This window comes from Felis catus, chromosome D2 (genome assembly GCF_018350175.1).
Source record: "Felis catus isolate Fca126 chromosome D2, F.catus_Fca126_mat1.0, whole genome shotgun sequence".
Taxonomy (NCBI): domain Eukaryota; kingdom Metazoa; phylum Chordata; class Mammalia; order Carnivora; family Felidae; genus Felis; species Felis catus.
In genome coordinates this window covers 33,891,162-33,912,531 of record NC_058378.1, presented here as the reverse complement: position 1 = coordinate 33,912,531, position 21,370 = coordinate 33,891,162, and the positions used below count along the sequence as shown (strand labels likewise).

General features: G+C 40.4%; 3 protein-coding genes across 9 annotated transcripts in view; all 3 read left to right on the top strand.

Annotated features, from left to right (window-relative positions):
- CFAP70 (cilia and flagella associated protein 70) overlaps positions 1–11,861 on the top strand; it is a 106,277-nt gene extending 94,416 nt beyond the window's left edge. For all 6 annotated transcript variants that reach the window (XM_045040137.1, XM_045040138.1, XM_011287342.4 and 3 more), the window contains 2 exons: positions 9,806–9,853; positions 11,552–11,861. In XM_045040137.1, the coding sequence (XP_044896072.1) occupies positions 9,806–9,853; positions 11,552–11,632 (129 nt within the window). In that variant the 3' untranslated portion in view covers positions 11,633–11,861. The remainder of the gene's footprint in view (positions 1–9,805; positions 9,854–11,551) is intronic.
- A 1,060-nt stretch (positions 11,862–12,921) lies between these two features.
- Positions 12,922–14,365, top strand: MRPS16 (mitochondrial ribosomal protein S16). 2 transcript variants are annotated; one of them, XM_019813277.2, is made up of 3 exons: positions 12,922–13,210; positions 13,656–13,916; positions 14,116–14,365. In XM_019813277.2, exons 1-3 carry the CDS (start codon positions 12,937–12,939, stop codon positions 14,247–14,249), a joined length of 669 nt encoding a protein of 222 aa, XP_019668836.1. In that variant the 5' UTR covers positions 12,922–12,936; the 3' UTR covers positions 14,250–14,365. The 2 variants fall into 2 exon arrangements, with proteins under 2 accessions (XP_019668836.1, XP_003994100.1); XM_003994051.5 differs by having other exon boundaries at positions 13,030–13,179.
- A 152-nt stretch (positions 14,366–14,517) lies between these two features.
- DNAJC9 (DnaJ heat shock protein family (Hsp40) member C9) lies at positions 14,518–21,249 on the top strand. Its single transcript, XM_003994050.6, has 5 exons — positions 14,518–16,981; positions 17,155–17,295; positions 17,829–18,083; positions 20,039–20,125; positions 20,487–21,249. The coding sequence occupies exons 1-5, from the start codon at positions 16,802–16,804 to the stop codon at positions 20,604–20,606; spliced, it is 783 nt and encodes a 260-aa protein (XP_003994099.1). The 5' UTR covers positions 14,518–16,801; the 3' UTR covers positions 20,607–21,249.
- The last annotated feature ends 121 nt before the right edge of the window (positions 21,250–21,370 follow it).

Sequence of the window (21,370 nt, the reverse complement as noted above, 5' to 3'; positions counted from 1 at the left end):
AAAAGGGCCAAAATGGAAAAATTTTAATACACATCTTGTAGAAACTGCCAGGTCAAATAGGAAAAAAATTGAGGATATGTAAGATTTGAATTAAAAAAAAAAAAAAAGGTTGACCTCAAACACCAATATAGAACTCTGTGCTTAATAATTAGAGAATACATATTCTTTGCAAGTACAGATGAGTTGTTCTTAAAAGTTGACCATATGCTAGACCACAAAGAGAGATTCAACAAATGCATATAGATCACACTACTAGTGAAATTATATGTAAACAATTAAAACTTATGCCAGAAGACATAGATACATTTAAACTTAAATTCATACATGTAATTAATTCATAGGTCTAAGAGAAAATCACATGACAATTTCTTGTGGTGGGTAGAGCTCTAAAGATGACCCTCCCCACAAGATTATTCCATCAAATACTAATATAGGTACTGCTGTCAAGGGATTTTGCAGATATGCTTTCTTTGCTGCTGCCTTTCTAGCTCCTTTAGGTGGAAGGTTAGGTTGTATATTTGGGACCTTTCTTGCTTCTTGAAATAGTCCTGAATTGCGATGTATTTTCCTCTTAAGACTGCTTTTGCTGCATCCCAAAGGGTTTGGACTTCTGTGTTCTCATTTTCATTTGTTTCCATATATTTTTTAATTTCTTTTTTAATTTCCTGGTTGATGCATTTGTTCTTTAGTATGATGTTCTTTAACTTCCGTGTATTTGGGGGCTTTCCAGATTTTTTCTTGTGGTTGATTACAAGTTTCATAGTGTTGTGATCTGAAAATATTCATGGTATGATCTCAATCTTTTATACTCGTTGAGGGCTGTTTTGTGATCCAGTATGTGATCTATTTTGGAGAATGTTCCATGTGCACTCGAGAAGAATGTGTATGCTGCTGCTTTTGAATAAAATGTTCTGAATATATCTGTTAAGTCCACCTGGTCCAGTGTGTCAGTCAGAGCCTTTCTTTCCTTATTGATTTTCTGCTTAAATTATCTGTCCATTGCTCTGAGTATTAAAGTCCCCTACAATTATGGTATTATTATCTATACATTTGTTTATGCTTGTGATTAATTGATTTACATATTTGGATACTTCCACATTGGGGACATGAACATTTACAATTGTTAGCTCTTCTTGATGGGTAGAGCCTTAATTATTATATAATTCCCTTCTGCATCTCTTGTTACAGTCTTTATTTTAAAATCTAGTTTGTCTGATATAAGTATGGCTACTCTGCCTTTCTTTTGACATCCATTAGCATGATAGATGGTTCTCCATCCCCTCACTTTCAATGTGCAGGTGTCCTCAGGTCTAAAATGAGTCTCTTGTAGACAGCATATAGATGGATCTAGCTTTTTTTATCCATTCTGATATCCTATTGTTGCAGACTTTGAGTCTGGTGTTCTCTCTTGTCCAGCAAGAGGATGGATGTAGAATTTTATACAAGAGAGGCTAATGTCCAGGAGGAAATGAGAGCCCTGAATAAGGGTCCTTTCTCCATATTTATTAGGATCAGAAGGCTTACATACGTGATGGACATGCAGAAAGAGACAATAAAACAGTGATCATTAACTCGTGTGTGAGAGAAAGGGGGTTAGAAGGTATGTGGTGTTAGGGGTTAGGATCAAGACAAATCAAAATCCTGGCGCCGAGCAGATGGCTGTTTACTGCAGGCAACAAGCACCGTGTCTATGTATCTTAACTTTTCTAGGGGCTAAGACAGATAGAGCATGCTATCTCAGGGTTGACAAGGCATTTTTCTTGCTAATTAGCTCTGGGTGCTTTCACCCTGCTTCAGGGGCTTTCAGCCTCTACCTGTTCTCACTTTCATCCTGTGGAAGCAACTTTCTGCTTGATTCTTTGTTCTACACTGAGCATTTTCACCCTGAGGCGGCTTTTCATCCTAAGCCTCGTTAACTCCTTGGTGAAAGCTCAGAGAATTCTTAAATTTATTCCCCACACCCTATGCCTTTTGATTGGGCACTTAGTCCATGTACATTCAGAGGGATTAATGAAAGATATGGATTTAGTGCCAGTGTGTTATCTGTAGGTTTCATGTTTGTAGTGATGTCTCTGGTCCTTTGTAGTCTTTGCTACTTTCCACTCAGAGTACCCCTTAGAATCTCTTGCAGGGCTGGTTTATGGTCATGAGCTCATTTAGGTTTTTTTTGGTCTGGGAAAGTCTTTATCTCTTCTATTCTGAAGACAGCCTTGCTGGAAAAGGATTCTTGGCTGCATAGTATACCTGTTCAGCACATTGAATATTTCCTGCCACTCGCTTCTGGCCTGCCAAGTTTCAGTGACAGGCCTGCTACTACCCTTATGTGTCTACCCGTGTAGGTTAAGGCCCATTTGTCCCTAGCTGCTTTCAGAATTCTCTCCGTATCTTTGTATTTTGCCAGTTTCACTATGATAGGTCATGGTGTTGACCTATTTTTGTTGATTTTGAAGGGAGTTCTCTGTGCCTTTTGGAGTTGGATGTATGTTTCTTGGGGAACTTCTCAGCTATAATTTGTGCACATAAACCTTCTTCCCTTTCCTCTTGCTCCTCTTCTTCCGGAACTCCTATGATACGGATATTATTTCATTTCATGGAATCACTTAGCTCTCTAATTCTCCCCTCATGATCTAGTAATTTCCTTTCCCTCTTATTTTCAGCTTCATCATTTTCCATAATTTTATCTTCTATTTCACCTATTTTCTCCTCTGCTTCTTCCATCCTCGCCGTCACTGTGTCTAGCTTATATTGCATCTGATTTATAGCATTTCTTAATTCAGTGTGACTATTTCTTAGGTCTCTGATCTCTACAGCACTAGATTGCTGTCTTCTATACTTTTTTCAAGCCCAGATATTAGTCTTATGACTGTTATTCTAAATTCTTGTTCAGATATATTGTTTATATCTGTTTTGAGCAATTCTCTGGCTGTCATTTCTTTCTGGATTTTCTTTTGAGGAGAATTCTTCTGTTTCATCATTTTGGTAGGCTTTTGTCTTTTACATGTTTTAGTAGCTTCTTATGTGTTCTGCATGTGCAAGTACTACTGTATTAAAAAGGGCTCAAACACTGTCCAGGGACTGGAATTTTAGGAAGTGTTTTTGGAGTGTGTTGTGTGCACTCTGTTGTTGCATTTTGGTTGCTCTATCCCACTTGTCAGTCCTCTGCAAAGCTCCTCCTTGATTTTAGTGGTGGAGTGTTTGGACCTTCTACCAGGTGTGCTTTGATTTGTTCATTGAAACAATGGTTTGTCAGGTTTAAAGGTCTCCTTAGTGAAGTTCTAGTTGAAGAGACTCAAGATGAGGCCTGACTGGAGATTTGGGGCAAAGGAAAGTGCTAGAAGAGAAATTCAGGACAAAACCAGAAGGAAAGCTACTACCAACCCCCAAGGGATTTTGCAGATATGTACAGAGATTATCCAGGTGGACCTGTACCATTCAGGTGAATCTTTTAAAAGCAGGGAGTTATTTTCTGGCTGGGGACAAATAGGGAAGTCAGAGGAATTCAAAGCACAAGAAAGATTCAATGCACAATTGCTGGCTTGAAAATAGAGAGGGACCACATATCAAGGAATGTGGATGGCCTCTAGAAGCTAAAATGCCAACTGCTCACAGCCAGCAAGGAAATGGGGACCTCCATCCTACAAGTACAAAGAACTGAATTCTGCCAGTAACCTGTATATGCTTGGAAATAGACTCCAGATAAGAATCAGATCCTCTGATGGATCTGGGCAAAGTAAATTGAAAACCATCTGGAATCCAGGATTCATCATTCTAGATTTCATTAAGAACATTAGTCATTCATGTGAAGAAGTCAAAATATCAACATTTACAGGAATTTGGAAGTTGACCACGGGCCTCATGGATGATTTTGAGGGGTTCAAGTCTACTTTTGAGGAAGTAAATGCAGATATGGTAGAAATAGCAAGAGAACTAGAATTAGAAGTGGCACCTGAAGATGCGATTGCATTGTTGTAATCTCGTGAAAAAAACTTTCACAAATGAGGAGTTGCTCCTTATAAATGAGCAAAGGAAATGATTTCTTAAGATGGAAACTTCCTGGTGTAGATGTTGTGAAAGTGGTTGACAGAAGGTTTAGAATATTACATAAAGTTAGCTGATAAAGCAGTGGCAGGGTTTGAGAGGATTGATTCCAATGTTGGAAGAAGTTGTACTGTGGGTAAAATGCTGTCAAACAGAATTGCATACTACAGAGAAATCATTCATGGAAAGAAGAGTCAATTGATGTGGCAAACTTCATCATTGTCTTAAAGAAATTGCCACAGCTACCCCTACCTTCATTAACCTTCACCTTGATCCATTAGAACCCTTCAATATCAAGGCAAGACCCCTACCAGCAAAAAGATTACAACTCCCTGAAAGCTCAGATGATGGTTAACATTTTTTAGCAATAAAGTATTTTTTATATGTTTATTATTTTTTTGTTTTTGAGACAAAAAGAGTGCACAGGGGAGGGACAGAGAGAGAGGAAGAGAGAAAGAATCCCAAGCAGGCTCAGCACTGTCAGCATACAGCCTGATGCAGGGCTCAAGCTCATGAACTGTGAGATTTGGCCTGAGCCAAAATTAAGGGTCAGACGGCTTAACTGACTGAGCCACCCAGGCACCCCAGCAATAAAATATTTTTTAATTAAGATATGTACATTGTTTTTAAAAACATGATGCTATTATTTCTCACTTAATAGACTACAGTAAAGTGTAAGCATAACTTGTATATGTACTAGGGGACATCACTTTATTGTGATATTCACTTTATTGCACTTGTCTGGAACAAAACCTGCAATATCTCTGAGATATCCTTGTGTACTGGAAGTTCCACCATGCCAACAACACACATACTCATAAAAGAAATTGAGGGAAAAGGATTAAAAGGGAATCTACAAACTGAAAGATGAATAAAAAATTTCACTACTGAAAGAGTAGACAAAAAACAAAGAATGGTGGTTATTGTTGGGGGAAGGAGTTGGGAACAGAGTGGATAGGGTCAGGGTGGAAGCAAGACCTTTTACTATATATCTTATTATATCCTTTTGATTTTTACTTATGTATATGTATTATCTGTTCAATAAAGATTAACACAAAGAAGTAGATTTGCAAAGTTGCTGGAAAAAATATTAATATAAAAATCAATATCATCAAAATCAAAGATCATTAGCAACAATCAATTTGAAAGTCTAACTTTAAAAATCTCACTCGGGGCGCCTGGGTGGCGCAGTCGGTTAAGCGTCCGACCTCAGCCAGGTCACGATCTCAGGGTCCGTGAGTTCGAGCCCCGCGTCAGGCTCTGGGCTGATGGCTCAGAGCCTGGAGCCTGTTTCCGATTCTGTGTCTCCCTCTCTCTCTCTGCCCCTCGCCCGTTCATGCTCTGTCTCTCTCTGTCCCAAAAATAAATAAACGTTGAAAAAAAAAATTTAAAAATCTCACTCAAGATCTTATGGATGAAAGTGTAAAACTTTACTAAAGGACATAAAAGAAGATCTAATAAGGATACTATCTATGTTCATGGACAGGAGGTTTTAAGAACATAAAGTTGAAAATATTCCCACATGTCTAATTTTAATGCAATTACAATAAAAATAATAACAGGTTTTTTTTTTTTTAGGAACTTGATCAAGTAACCCTAAAATTCACTTGCCCAATAAAGGCCAAAAAATCATAGTGACAATATGGACAGGATAATAAGAGGTGAAGACTTTTGTACCAAATATTAAGACTTATTGTGAAGCTCTGATAATTAAAACTGAGTGATATTAGGGTAGGAATAGGTAAGTGGAACATAACTGCTAGACAGAAGTAGACCCACATATATGTGGAAACTTAGGTTTTAATTAGATGGTTTTTAAATTTTTTTTTTTAACGTTTATTTATTTTTGAGACAGAGAGAGACAGAGTATGAACGGGAGAGGGGCAGAGAGAGAGGGAGACACAGAATCGGAAGCAGGCTCCAGGCTCTGAGCCGTCAGCCCAGAGCCCGACGCGGGGCTCAAACTCACGAACCGCGAGATCGTGACCTGAGCTGAAGTCGGACGCTTAACCGACTGAGCCACCCAGGCGCCCCAATTAGATCGTTTTTAAAAATAATGGGGTTTCCTAGGAATTTTCCCTGAAACTCTTCCTCCAACAACTAAAAACTACACAATCACAAGATGTTTATTACAGTATTATTGCAATTGCAAAATATTGGAAACAACATACATAGGAGAATATTTGAATAAACTATGGTATATCCACATAATGGAGTACTAAGCTACTGAAAAAAATAATGGAGAAGATCTCTATGAACTGATGTGGAGTGATTTCCATGATATATTGTTTAGTGAAAAAACTAAAGTGCAAGATTTTATACCATCTTTTGTATAAAAAGGAGAGAAAAAGAAGAATTCATTTACAGGTTGGCTCATTTGTGCAAAAAAAGCACAGGAAGGAAAAACCAGATTAATGAGAGTGGGTCCTTTAGGACATGGGCAGACATAGAGTAGAAGGGAGGCAATGAGTGGGTGACACTCTGATTATACTTTTTGTACATATCTGACTTTTGGAACCATGTTAATGTTTCATTTTTTTTTAAGAAATTCAACAAGAAACAGAGAGATTGTATAATTCATAACAATAACAACAAAACTACTTCCCATGAAAACAGCACTGAAGGTGGGAAAAAGAAAACTAACTCAAGATACTTTGGGGGACACCTGGGTGGCCCAGTCAGTTAACCGTCTGACGTTGGCTCAGGTCATGATCTCACAGTTCATGGGTTCGAGCCCCACGTCGGGCTCTGTGCTGACAGCTCAGAGCCTGGAACCTGCTTCGGATTTGGTGTCTCCCTCTCTCTCTACCCCTCCCCTGCTCGTGCTCTGTTTCTCTATCTCACAAAACTAAATTAAAATGTTTTTAAAAAATTTTTAAAGATACTTTTGAAAAATTATTTGAAATATATACTCTCAGATTAAAAAGGAAAAAAAAAACCCTCTATACAAATATTGGACTCAGGTTAGTAAGCTTTTTGGGAGTGATAGAAATCATCTAAAACTGGATTGTGGTGGTGATGGTTGCACAATTGAACCTTAAAATTAGTGAAGTTTATGGTATGTAAATTATACTTCAATAAAGCCAATTTTAAAGATTGTATAGCCCCCCAAAATGAGGAACAAATGGACTATTCAATAAATACAGATGGAGCAACTGGCTATCCATGTGAAGAAAATTAGTTCCTTACCTCACACCAAACATGCACGTGGATGCATACATACTTCCAGCTGGTTTAAAGGCCTAAATCTTAAAACTTTGGATTGCTTAGGAGAAAATATAGAGAATACCTCTATAGCCTCGGGGTGTGCAAATTTTCTTATGACTGTAAATGCACTAGCCAAAAATAAAATACCAAAAATAAAATTAGCAACCATTTTTTTTAAGTTTATTTATTTTGAAAGAGACAGCGACAGCACAAGTAGGGGAGGGGCAGGGAGAGAGGGAGAGAAAGAATTCCAAGCAGGCTCTGCACACTAGCGCAGAGCCTGACGCAGGGCACGAACTCATGAAACGGGGAGATCATGTCCTGAGCTGAAACCAAGAGTCAGTCCTTAACCGACTGAGCTCCCCCGGCACCCCTAAATTAACAATTTTAAAATAGAAACTCATGCATAACAAAAGACACAAAAATAAAGCTTAAGGACTTTAATACTTGCAGAATTTATAACTCATTACAGTTTATGTAATTATATAATATAGCTATTATATAAATATGTAATATGCCCTACAATAAGAAAAAAACATACAAACAGTCTGATTGAAAAATGGTCACAGGATAGGAATATACAATTTGCTGAAGTGGAAATTGTAAAAGTCAATAAATTTATGGTAAGTTTGCCTCACTTGTAATCATGAAAATGCAATTTAAAATGACATTGTGACAGAAATTCACACCCATTAAACAGGGGAAAATTAGTCTGATATCAACATTGGTAAGGATTTTCAGAATTGTTGATATAGATTGATAACTACTTTGAAGTGCAATATGGCATTATTTACCCAAATTCTTACCTATAACTTAGCAATTTTATATCTAGATATTCCTAAGAAAAATAACAGAAGACATGTACAAGGATGTTTATTACAGCATTTTCCATAATAGCAAACAAACAAAAAATGTCACTCTTTTCAAAATTGTTTTGGCTGTTCTGGATCCTCACATCATTTGGATCCCAGCAGAAATGAAACAAAGGTAATAGTGACAGGAAAGGAAGATGTGTTAGAAAATGCCCCTGGAATTCAGTGAACTTCAGGTGGGGATGTCTTTGAAGTGTATATATTATAGGAAAGTCCTTTATTTTTATTTTTTTTATTTTTTTTAACGTTTATTTATTTTTGAGACAGAGAGAGACAGAGCATGAACGGGGGAGGGGCAGAGAGAGAGGGAGACACAGAATCGGAAGCAGGCTCCAGGCTCTGAGCCATCAGCCCAGAGCCCGACGCAGGGCTCGAACTCACGGACCGCGAGATCGTGACCTGAGCTGAAGTTGGACGCTCAACCGACTGAGCCACCCAGGAGCCCCTATTTTTATTTTTTTAATAATTAAAAAAAATTTTAACGTTTATGTATTTTTGAGAGACAGAGAGAGACAGAGCATGAGCAGGGGAGGGGCAGAGAAAGAGTGAGACACCAAATCCGAAGCAGGCTCCAGGCTCTGAGCTGTCAACACAGAACCTGATGTGGGGCTTGAACCCACGAACCATGAGATCATGACCTGAGCTGAAGTCAGGTGTTCAACCGACCAAGCCACCCAGACACCCCTAGGAAAGTCTCTTAAATAGTGAAAGTTTTGTGAACTAGTAAAAATTTATCATGAACTGGCACTGATCAGGAATTTGGACTAGATATTTTCTAAGTTTCCTTCTAGCCTGAACATTCTGTAGTTTTCATATTTATTTAATACTAGGTATTATGCGTGTATTTCATATTTATGTATTTCCCAAGTGACATTGTATACTCTAATTTGTTATGCACAAACTTGTTAAGTATAATAGTGAATTCATATTATTCTCATTTAATACCTAGATGTGCTTCATGCAAAAATAACTGGGAGGAATAGTTAGGTGTCCTCATCTCATATCCAGATATGCATGGAAGCAATTCCAGTATTTTCTTTTTTCTAATGCATAGAGACAGGATAAAGTGCAATAGTTAAAACCTTGGGACTCTGGAGCCAAACTGCATTGTTTTAAAACCTGGATCCTCCACTTACTAGCTTTGTAACCCTGGGCATTTATTTATCCTCTCTATGCCTAGGTATTTCTATCTGTGAACATGGAATTATAAATAATAGCAGTTTTTTTCCTAGAATTACTTTGAGGATTAGGAATGAAAGTGTGTAAAGCACTTAAAACAATATAGACAATTAAAACAGTATAAATCACAAAGTAAGCACTATGTAAGTTTTAGCTATTGTTAACAGAATGGCTTCAATCCTGAGAGACACAAATGACTCATGGTGTTTTCAGGGGGAAAAAAATGAGAGGCCAAGTTATTTTTAAGATTTTTAAAATGAAGAAGGAATATTCATAGATCTCTTGTGTGTGTGTGTGTGTGTGTGTGTGTGTGCATGTACATGTGTGTATACATTTGCAACACATATATATTCAAGGATATCTGCTTTTTGACATCACCTTTCATTTTTGTTCCCCCTTTGAATCCAGAGGGTAATCCTATGTGTTGGTAGAAATGTTTGTGGCACTGTACTTTCTTACCGTAATGTTTATGATATGTCATCATCACCAGCTGCTGCTCTCTTTTTCAGGCTGGACGGGAACTGGAAGCTGAGCAGGCCTACAAGTACACAATGAAGGTATGATGCAGGTGCCTCTGCTGCTTGTACTGAGGTTGGAAAACTGGGAGGAAGATGCTGCCTTAATTCAAGACTTTACAACATTTCATGATGTGAATATTTTTCTAGAGGCTCTTCTTACTATCTTTGCCATTTGCTGCTGGGTTTGGAATAACCCATATATTGGAATAACCCATATATTACTATGGGGGACCTTTTTTCTACCTCTTTATAGAATTTTGTTTATTGGAAAGACAGATGGCCTGGGAGTCAGGAGACCCGAGTTATGGTCCTAGTTTTGCCACTAACTTTACTGTGTTAACCTCTCTGGGCTTCATTTTCCTCGCGTGTAGACTGAAGGTGTTGGTCTAGTCCACAGATCAGCACACTTTCTGTAAAGGGCAAGATTGTTTATATTTTAGGCTTTGTGGGCCAAACTGTCTCTATTGCATCTACTACTCTTCCCTTGTAGTGCAAAAGGAGCCATAGACAATACATTAACAAATGGGCATGGTTGTGTTTCAGATAAAAGTTTTACTTACAAAAACAGGCAGCCAGCCGGATTTGGCTCATGAGCAGTAGTTTGCCAACCTCCGTTGTATTCTATTAATTATGAATTACAGATAATTTGACTTGAAAGATAGTGGCTTAAAAAAATTGGGAGTTTTATTTTTCTTATCTAATGAAAAGCCCAGGGCTGGGATCCCAGCTCCACAATGTCATCAAAGACCTAAACTCTATCTCTTTGCTTCAGTCACAGCATGCAGTTCCCATCCTTCATTGTTGCAAGGCAGCCACTGTAGCTCAGGCCACCACATACATGTTTCAGGCACAATAAAGAACAAAAGGGAGGAAAGAACAAAGAAAACATGCTAGCTATTTCACCTCCATTATGAAGCAATGACTTTATGGGGATAAAAGATATAGCATAGGGAATATGGTCAATGGTATTGTAATAGTGTGTGGGACAGATGGTAGCTATACTTATTAGCTATACTTAGTGTAATGTATAGACTTGTAGAATCACTGTGTTCTACACCTGAAACTAATGTAACATTGTACGTCAACTACACTCAGATTAAAAAAATAAAGATGTTTCACAAGTACATAGAATTTGATGGTAAAGAAAATCATTTCCAGAGAAAAGTATCTCCTTTTGGGGGGGAAAAAGCAGCAGTGACTTTAGCTGACATTTCATTAGCCACAATTCGTCGTAAGACTACCCCTAGATCTAAGGGAAGAAGGGAATGGAGATTTTTAGCTAGCTGAATTCCTGCCCTGAAAAGAAGTGAAGATTTTGTTAGTAAGAAAGGAGAGTGGGTATTTAGTAGCCACTAGACATCTTTACTACACATCTAGAGTCTAAAATTAAATCTAGTATCTTTGATTCCTGTCACTTGCCAAATTGGAATATTATAGTCAAGATAGATTGGGTGATGATGTGAACTCTTTTAAAAGTAAACTTTATTAAGGTTATTTTACAAAAAAATACACAAATTGCAAATGTTTATACTACTTGAATTTTCATAAAGTGAATGTGTCCATGTAAGCACAATGTTCTGAGGTCTTTTAATGGAGCTACCATGAAATAGGGAATATGGGAAGGGCCAATTTCATGCCAAGGAACTATATTCTTTAACTGTGGCCCTGTAAATGAGGGGTTTCCACAAAGATATATCAGGTATGACATGTCTCCTCCCCTTCCATCTTCTTATGCAGCTGAAATTGAAAGATGAGACTCTACTTGCAGAGATCCACATGGTACAGGAGGCAGTTGGCTTTGGAAATCCATCTTTCTGACATCCTTCCAGCTGAAGACTATTCTGTATGGGACTCTGAGCTTCTTTCCTTCCCAGAGAAATTAAACCCTGGATATTTCATCACATGAGGCCTGGGAATGGACAACACCATGAACAGAAACTCGTTCATTTATTTCCATGGGCTATCTTACTGGATAGCCCTTCCTGGGATGTTTTACAAATGACAGTAAACTAGATGACAATAAAAAATGGAAGAGATTAAAAATTCATCAGTGTGGTTCTGGAGTTTATTAAGGTATACTGAGGTATGTGTAAGAACATAATTATTTCTATAATTAAGGTATAGTGGGTTCATTATTAAGGTTTCTGGTAAAAGCTTATCAGATCACTCCTTTAGAACGTCAACTGCTAAAGTCTCTGGCCTGGTTTACTTCCTGGAACTTGAGAATTAAGGTATCAATTTCTAAAGTGGGCCTAAAGTAAGAATGCTATGCTGGGTCACTGTATTAGGACAAACACATTAGTTGTGACCAGACCCTTTGGATTCAATGGTGAACAGAGCTGAACAGAGAGGTCTTTGCTCATTACCTCTAATCCCGGGTATCTTTATGGATCTAAATCACAAGGGCTCCAAGAAGAGTCCATTACTCTATAATAGATGGAAAACTCACAACTGAGGCCATTATTCTAGGGCTAGAGATGACAAAGGAACCATCCTTCACTCCTTTTCTTCTAGATCACTGCATAGCAAAACCAGAAATAAAGACTCCTTTCTCTTATTTTTTTTAAAGAAGGTGCAGAGGAGGGAGGTGGAGGAATAGGAGGGAAAGTGAAAGGCATATTAATAAACATAGAAAGATAAAATAAACTCCACATTCATTTATTGTTCTTCTATAGCCTCGACTCTAACGCTACTTCCTTTATGAAATCTTCCTGAGGCACCAAGGAAGTATCGGGTTCGCCTTCTCCTCAGCTGCCCCAGGACTGTATACTGACCACCTTTAGCAACTCTGGTGTGGGCTCAGCGTCTCCCCCACGTGACTATGAGCTTCCTAGGGGCAGGGACAGCGCCCTTTCAGCTAGGCCTTCTCAGCAGTGGCTTTGGCTCTAAACAGGTGCCCAAAACACGTTCCCTGGAAGGATGTATTTAAGAGCACTTTAGCAATTCTCCTGGCCGCTCCCCTGGATTCTCCCAATATTCCTCACTCTAGCAGGAACCCACTGTCCAATGAAGACCGAGAGCGCCCACTCAGCTCGGCTCGCACTACCACCCCCGCTACACGCAATTGCAGCGCGCCTTTTTTGCAGCAGTTTAAGGTACATTAGGGTTCGCGACGTTGCCTTATGGGAAGGGTAGGAGCGAAAAGCGGAAGAGGCGGGGCGAGTGGACTCTGCTTCCGCCACCAGGGCGCTAGGGCTTGGGTCACGGACAGGTCACGCCCCAGGTTCGGCAGTGTGGACTTAGGTGTTCGTCCTTCGCCCTTCCCAAGCCGTAGCGCTGATCAGTGCGGACAGCGGGGCGCTGCGAGGCGCGGCACCTGGCGCCCTAAGTCGCGGCGCACGCCGGCTGCACCATGGTCCAGCTCAGTGAGTGAGCTTCCGGGCGGAGCTCGTCGGCGTAAGGGGGGGGGGGGGGGTGGCATATGGGACCAGATGAATGAAACAGCTCTCTCCAGGGCGAGTTGGAGGCCACCCCAACCTGAAACAGCCACACAGCCTTACGTTTAGCTCTCTCCTCAGTTTTTTCTTCCTTAATCTTTGCTGAAAACCTATGAGACAAATGGCATTTTGTTTATAGATGAGGTAGCTGAGGCTCCGTCGTGGTTGCAGAGCTATTAAATGGCAGGCTGGTGTTGAGTGGATTGAGGGATGAGGAGGTAGTCACTTCTCGTTGAAGAGCATGAGAGGAGTTTCACAAAGAATATAATATTTAAACCAGATTGACAATAATTGGTTGGATGTAAAGATACCACACACAGTTGAGGAAGGGGCTTGTTTATCTAACTCATTTTGTCCATTTTGTGTACTCAGTTCTTGTGTCTTAACCATTTATTTCTCTATAGCTACTGTCCTCTGCAAGGCCTACCATGGAGGCCACTTAACCATCCGCCTTGCCTTGAGTGGCTGTACCAACCGGCCTTTCTACCGCATTGTGGCTGCTCACAACAAGTGCCCTAGGGATGGCCGCTTCGTGGAGCAGCTGGGCTCCTATGACCCATTGCCCAACAGTCATGGAGAGAAAATCGTTGCTCTCAACCTGGACCGGATCCGGCATTGGATTGGCTGTGGGGCTCACCTCTCTAAGCCTGTGGAGAAGCTTCTGGGTAACGTAGCTCTAGCCTTACTTCATTGAGGGGATTTTAAATTGAAGTCAGTTTCAGGATGATAGTAGTTAAGAATGACTTTCATTACCTCAGGCTGATCAGGACTGGAGTGAGAGCTGAAGTTGTGTTCTAATTGTCATTTTGAATGTGGAGACTCCTTTTTCCACGTTATAATGAGTGAAAATCCTGTTGCTTGTAGGTCTCTCTGGCTTCTTCCCTCTGCATCCCATGATGATCACAAATGCTGAGAGGCTGCGAAGGAAACGGGCACGTGAAGTCCTCTTAGCATCTCAGAAAACAGACACAGAAGCTACAGAAACAAAAACGAGCTGACTTCAGCTGAGCTTGAGCAGAGCATTGGGAATAAGGTCAAAGTTCTCTTAAAACACCTGTGCAGAGCACTTAGTTTTATTAGCTTTGGAGGTCAATAAATGGAGTTTTCTAAGTCACCCATGTTCTGGCCTGGCCTGAGCAGGGCTCAGGGAGAGATTTGTTCTTTCTGACATAAAGCTGGGTCTAGGTACTAATCTGATTTTTCAGCCTTCATCTGGGAGAAAGACCGTGACTGTGGGGTGTGTTGGACTTTGGGTTGGGCCCTGGATCTCTTGGGCAACTTTACAATCTGTTGCCTTCCAAGACCCCTGTTTGACAGCCCCCAGCCAGCCTGTCCATGGTCCATCAGAGTAATTCCTTCCTTAATCACTTATGGTCATCCCACTAGCTCAAAGACACACTTTGCTTATTATTATTTTTTTGTAATTATAAATTTATATTGTCTTGTTTGACACATAATCTCAAATTTACAAAGGCAGATTTTTTTAAATTTTTTAGTGTTTATTTATTGTTGAGAGAGATAGAGCATGAGTCGGGGAGGGGCAGAGAGAGAGGAAGACACAGAATCCGAAGCAGGCTCCAGGCTCCGAGCTCTCAGCACACAGCCCGACGCGGGGCTGGAACTCAAGAACTATGAGATCATGACCTGAGCCGAAGTCGGACGCTTAACCGACTGAGCCACCCAGCCGCCCTACAAAGGTAGAGTTTTTAATGAGCTTTTAGGCTATAAGAGCCTATTTTAAGAATATGAAAATGGAAGAAAGGTAATATTGAAAAGTACCTATGTACATTCTCAGCTCTTTACAAGTAGGGTTATTTGTGAGGATTATTAGGTATCATGAAAGTGAGTAGGATTGTCTCTGTTTTATTGATGGGAGGCTGAGGTTGAGAGGTGGAAACTTGACCAAAGCCACCTATTTTCATTTGGGCAGAGCTAGGATTCAGAGCCCACTATGCATACCTGGAGAGCCCTTTACAGCATATTAGAGTGTCTGGGGCAGGGTGGGTGTGAGATGAGCAAAGATGAGGAGCTTTTCAAAAGTCCACTGAAAAAGCCAGTGATAGGATGAGGTTTAGGTATGATGAATTTGGCAATATAAATGATGGGCTGTGCCCAAAACCCAAGGTGTCACATTATCTGGTCCACCATTTTGCAGGACAACCACAGGCACGGATTGGAGAATTTTAGTGCACACCCTGGATAGTACAGATTTCAAATTCTGGCATGAGACCAGGGTGGGGAGATTTATAGAGGAGATACTAAAGGGCTATCAATGTACCAATTTATTTTATTCTCTGGGTTTTGTATTCTGAGAACAGTTACCAGCGATCTTGCTATGGCATCATCAAGTCTGTCCCAGGGGTGTCACTGGTTGGCCTCCCTTGCTTTGAGGGAACTTTGAAGGCAGAGCAGGCCAAGAAGAACTGACTACCTGGATTTCATCTGGAATCTGGGAATGAGAAATGCTATGAAAACCATGGGAACTCTGGAAGTTAAAGATAATAATCCACTTTGGAGAGTTCAAGATCTTTGGGTAAACTGTAATTGTAGATCAGAGGAGAATGATTCTGAAAAGTATTGAACAGCAAGGGGAACTGCTGGGAAATGAGTTAAGCTAAGGTATTATTTTGAAATACTGAGTTTCTGCCAACTCAAGTATTCAGTTTGTGCTTTGGTTTATCCTTTGCCTATGATCTGTATACACACACTTCCTGTGTGAGCTCATCCTGTCCCTGATTTCCAAGGTTATCTCAAGCTCTAGCCTTGCTTTGGATCTCCTGACACAGTTTCTCACCATCTTCTAGTTGATTGCATCAGATTCAACATTCTGAAACCCACCTTTGTACTTTAGAAAGCATTAAAAAAAAAAAAACTTTTTCTGAAGCATCTTTATTTTTCCTAAGATGAGGGTTTGGGTCACGTTACCTTCACCCAAGTGAAAGGTAAATGGGAATGATTCTGTAATAAACGTTAGAGTTAAAAGACCGGTATTTTGTGCTTTTGGTTTAGGGTTTTTTTTCTTGCAGGAATCGAGGGAAAGCCCTTACCCAGCAGTCCCAGCCTGTAGGTTGCAAAATTATTGGGTCTGCGCGTTCTGTGTACTCCTGTCTGCATCGTTGAACCATATCAAATTGCCAAACGTCAATGCTAATGCAGTTTTTTACACTAAAAAGGCAAACAAAACAGCAATATATAGATTCGAGTAGTATGGACCTGCCATATATTAAATAAGCTTATGCGTTGGGACACTGGGGAGAAGATAGGCGCCAGATTTCCTGAGTAAGGGGAGGAGGGCATCCTGGCACTGGGCCGCAAAGGCTAACCACGCGGAAGGAGGTTCCCACAGCAGCTCCCTCTAGACTGGCCACGCCCCCGTGTTGCAGCCGCCGTAAAGTGCGGCGTCCTGGCCACGCCCCTCCGGCGCTTCTTGTGACGCGGTCGCCCTAGGTATTTTTGCGCGGGAAAAGGAGGCAGTTCGGAGCGCTAGGCAGTGTGGCCGGAACCGGCAGTTTTTGCGGAGTTTGCAGCTCGCTCCCTGCCCTTACTGGCCATGGGGCTGCTGGAGCTGTGCGAGGAAGTGTTCGGTACTGCCGACCTTTATCGAGTGCTGGGCGTGCGGCGCGAGGCCTCGGACAGCGAGGTCCGGCGCGGCTACCACAAGGTGTCTCTGCAGGTGCACCCGGACCGGGTCGGCGAGGACGACAAAGAAGACGCCACCCGCCGTTTCCAGGTATATGAGTCCCCGCTCCACTGGCCCCCTGGGTTTCTCTTGGTCTTTTGGCCGACTGGCCCCGCCCCAGCGGAGTGCGCCCAGCCGGGTCTGGCTTTTTCTAATCTTTAGTTCTCAAGCGCGGTTTCAGTGAGGAATGCAAAGGGTGACTTTTGGATGCTCTTTCCCCACAGATCCTCGGGAAAGTCTATTCTGTTCTGAGCGACAAAGAGCAGAGAGCACTGTACAATGAGCAGGGAACAGTGGACGAAGATTCTGATGTGCTCAACCAAGATCGGGACTGGGAGACGTATTGGAGATTACTTTTTAAAAAGGTAGAGGACTCTGGAGATTTCTCTGTGACTGTTCATTCATTCGACAAACGTTTATTGAATGCCTTTAAGGCATTGCATTTTGTGTTGTGTAGGAATGAGGAATTTGTTTCATCTCAAAATACAGATATATACACACATACAAGCAAGCATTCCGCAGGAGATACAAAGAATAAATCTATTTAAATGAGCCTTTACTTTACTGTTGATGTAGAGCGATTGTAGTGAAAAAGGTAGTTTAATATTTTACGAGATAGTGCTTCATTGTACATATCCACATGTAAGTCTCGAGTTTTCCCGGGAGACTTCATTTAAAATTTCCTGGTTTGTAATTTAGTAGTTGTGAAGGTTGGAGCAGGGAGAACTCTGGAAAAGCTTTGGGATAGAAAATGTGGTTCCTTGCAACAATTTCAACTCAAGCAACTGTTGTACTTGGGGGGAAATATTTCAACACCTAAATCTAGTTTTACTAGTATGCTTTTTATTTATTTAAAATAAAATTGTCAGTTAAAGCTAAAGTATATGTCTCTGTTCAGATATCTCTAGAAGACATTCAAGCTTTTGAAAAGACATACAAAGGTTCTGAAGAAGAGCTGGCAGATATTAAACAGGCCTATTTGGATTTCAAGGGTGACATGGATCAGATCATGGAGTCTGTACTGTGTGTGCAGTACACAGAGGAACCCAGGATAAGGAACATTATTCAGCAAGCCATTGATGCTGGAGAGATCCCATCCTATAATGCCTTTGTCAAAGAATCGAAGCAAAAGATGAATGCAAGAAAAAGGAGGGTAAGATTTTGAATGCAATTTATTATTTATATCCTGATTGCTTCCGAAGAGAATATGAGAGTATTTACAATAACAAATATATAGAAGATTACTGAAATGCGAATCAGGGTTAACTTACTAAATAGTGGTTGTCTAATGAAATGAGCGTGCCAGCTCATCAAGAGAAACTTTTTTTCCCTAGTATGTTGTGGTCAACAGGATTTTACTATGTGTACGGTTTAACTAATATCTTTTTTTTTAAACTAATATCATCTTAACACAAATATTCTTTATTCCTCAAGAGATAAATTAATGGAGTCCAGATACATAGGTTAGACGGTGGTTCTCAATCGGTTAAGGGATGGGGAAAGGATGACAGAAACTTTTGGGGAGGGGGGGGCACTGTGTCTTGTTAATACAGATTTTCTTTTGCCCTTGCCCAGACTGGTCCTTGAGTTAGGCCTAGAATATATATTTCTATACAAACGATTCAGTTTATTTTGATGCAACTGTATTCCCAAACACACTTTGAGAGAAACACTCTTGTGGTGAACCCAGGATTGTGGCCTCTGTACCTTACTATACTGTGGCATTGGTAGAGGGAGGGTTGATGGCAGGGGAAAGTAATTTAGGAACAGCTGAGATTCTGGGAGGGCGTGGATTCAAGGTAGCAAACATCTGTGTGTCTGGTCTTCTGGGATAGTAACCATTGCCTCAACCTGGATTTCCTAATGGGAGCTCTGTGGAAAGTAGACAGTGTAAGATTTGGAGGTGGAAGTAGGTCTGCAACTTTGATACAAGATACATACCAGGGGTGAGCTTGTGTGTGTGTGTGTGTGTGTGTGTGTGTGTGTGTGTGTGTGTGTGTGTGTACGTGTACATATTTGTTGAGCAAGGTGGAATGTGTATCAAGGTTATCATTTTGGGGGTGCCTGCCTTGCTCAGTCAGTAGAGCATGCTACTCTTAATCTCAGGGTCATGAGTTTAAGCCTCATGCTTGGCATGGAGCCTACTTTAAAAAGTAATAATCATTTGGGCTCATAGGCCAAATCTGTTTAGGCTCAAGTTGACCGTTTAAGTTGGTAATAATTTTCTCTGGTGAAACTGAGCACAGCTGTATCCAGTAATAGGATATTAGCTTGAGAAACTTCCCTAGAATTGGGGGATGGGGGATGGTATAGTTTTGAGAGAGACTCCACCAAACCTGGGGAGTGGGTACACAGTATTAAAAGACAGAAATAGAATACAAGGACTGAAAGTAGAGCATGGAAATTCTTTTTATTGGAATAACAAAATCCTAATGTATCATCATTCCCAGTATTAATGGTGTTCATTGTTATTTAGAAAATTTACCGGGGTTTGGGACCTATTATAGTGTTAGTTGTTGCCCTGAAATAAAGAACAAACTCATTAACCTTTCTCAAGATATTCTTGTTGTATTTTGGAATCAGTGCCCTAGGAAAATTTGGCAGAAGAAGGTGGCTTTGAAATCAGGTAAAGAAAGGTTAAAACTGAGTTTGTTAGTATTTGTTCTGACTACTTGGGAATTTTAAGCCAGGGTTACTCTCAAGGCTGCCACAAGTCACATGTAAAAAGTGGGTTTCCAGAGGAGAGGAATCTGAGATGCCTGTATCTTGACAACATTTTTGAGGGCATCCTTGGTTAAATGACCTTTCCTACTTCTAGTGTTTTGTTTTCATTCTTACCACCATGTGGCTTATGAATACCAAACTAGTTGGTACCCATAGCTAGTAGAAATGAGGGAAACTCAGAAATGCTTATTGGAATCAGGGGATCTACTGCATGCTGTCGGCTGTGTTGTCTTTTAATGAATGACATATTTATGTAATTGTGTTCTTTTTAACCTGTATAATCCTCAAAGTGAAAGGTTATTAATAGATCTGGTGTTGGGAAAGAGGGTATGTTTTTAGTATATACTGAGTTTCCATGGAGTCTCATGTGAGTTTCTGTTTTAGGCTCAGGAAGAGGCTAAAGAAGCAGAAATGAGCAGGAAGGAGTTGGGCCTTGATGAAGGAGTAGATAATTTGAAAGCAGTCATTCAGGTAAACTTGACAGGTTGTCTTTAAAGGTTGTCACCACTTTCGTGTTCTGATTCCTTCTGCTAATATTTTCATTATAGTGTATATATGATGTTGTGGGTATTTTGTTTTCTTTTAAGACATAATTTGCATACCATGTTTTCATTTTTTTTAAGTGCACAATGCAGTGGCTTTTAGTATATTCATCAAGTTGTATAACTGTCAGCACTAATTCCAGAACATTCTCATCACCTTAAAAGAAATCCCTTGCTCATTAGCAGTCATTCACCCATTCTCCCTTCCACCAGCCCTTGGCAACCACTGAGTACTTTTGTCTCTGGATAGCCTTGTGTTTTGAAAGCTTGTGTTTTAACTTCTTAAACAGAGCAGACAAAAGGATCGGCAAAAGGAAATGGACAATTTTCTGGCTCAGATGGAAGCAAAGTACTGCAAACCTTCTAAACGAGGAGGGAAAAAAACGCCTCTCAAGAAAGAAAAGAAATAATGGAATTTTCTCTTCAAAAGTCTTTAAGTGTTAATTGGTGCCCTTACAGGCAAGGTACAGTCAAGATTTGAAGACAAAAGTCAACCCCGCCCTTGAGAAAAATTGTCCTTCCAGCCTAGATTATTCAGATCAATTCTGTAAACCACGCAGAATCTCTCAACCTGATTTTAGGAACCCTAGAAATCCCCTGACATTCTTTGAGGTCCTGTGTGAAGGAGTTTAGTGGTGATTTTTGAGGGGATGGGGGTGAGTGGTGTATTCCTGGCAGCACTTGCTTCTGTGGGTCTTCTGTGCAAGAAACTCTTATCTGGAATGTGGGTCTGTCCCATGTAGCCTTTAGCAGTGGTCATTTTGGCACACAAGAGTGTGCACACAGCTGCAGAGTATTTGAAGTGATGTGTGTGTTTATTAGAACAGTAACTCTACCTGGCTAGAAAGCCTTCAGAACACTTGCTGGACATCTGTCTTTCACATATTTGCGAGTTTACTTTCGGGCTTAATATTCTTAAATAGATCCCCTTTCCTTTTTGTTTTACTCAGCCAGCTTTTGTACTCTGCTTGAAGTGTAGGAGAAACATGTTCAGATTACCTCAGGCATCTTTGTAAGACTTAATACCTGATGAAATAAACAGGTTAAAAAGGACTATTAAGTTGTGGGGCCTTTTAAATGATCTGTGCGATCATTTAAAAATCTGTGATCTAGAGAAACTATGGAAGGTGCCTAGAGAAGAGAGAAGAAAAATAATCCTAGTCAGCTTATTTAT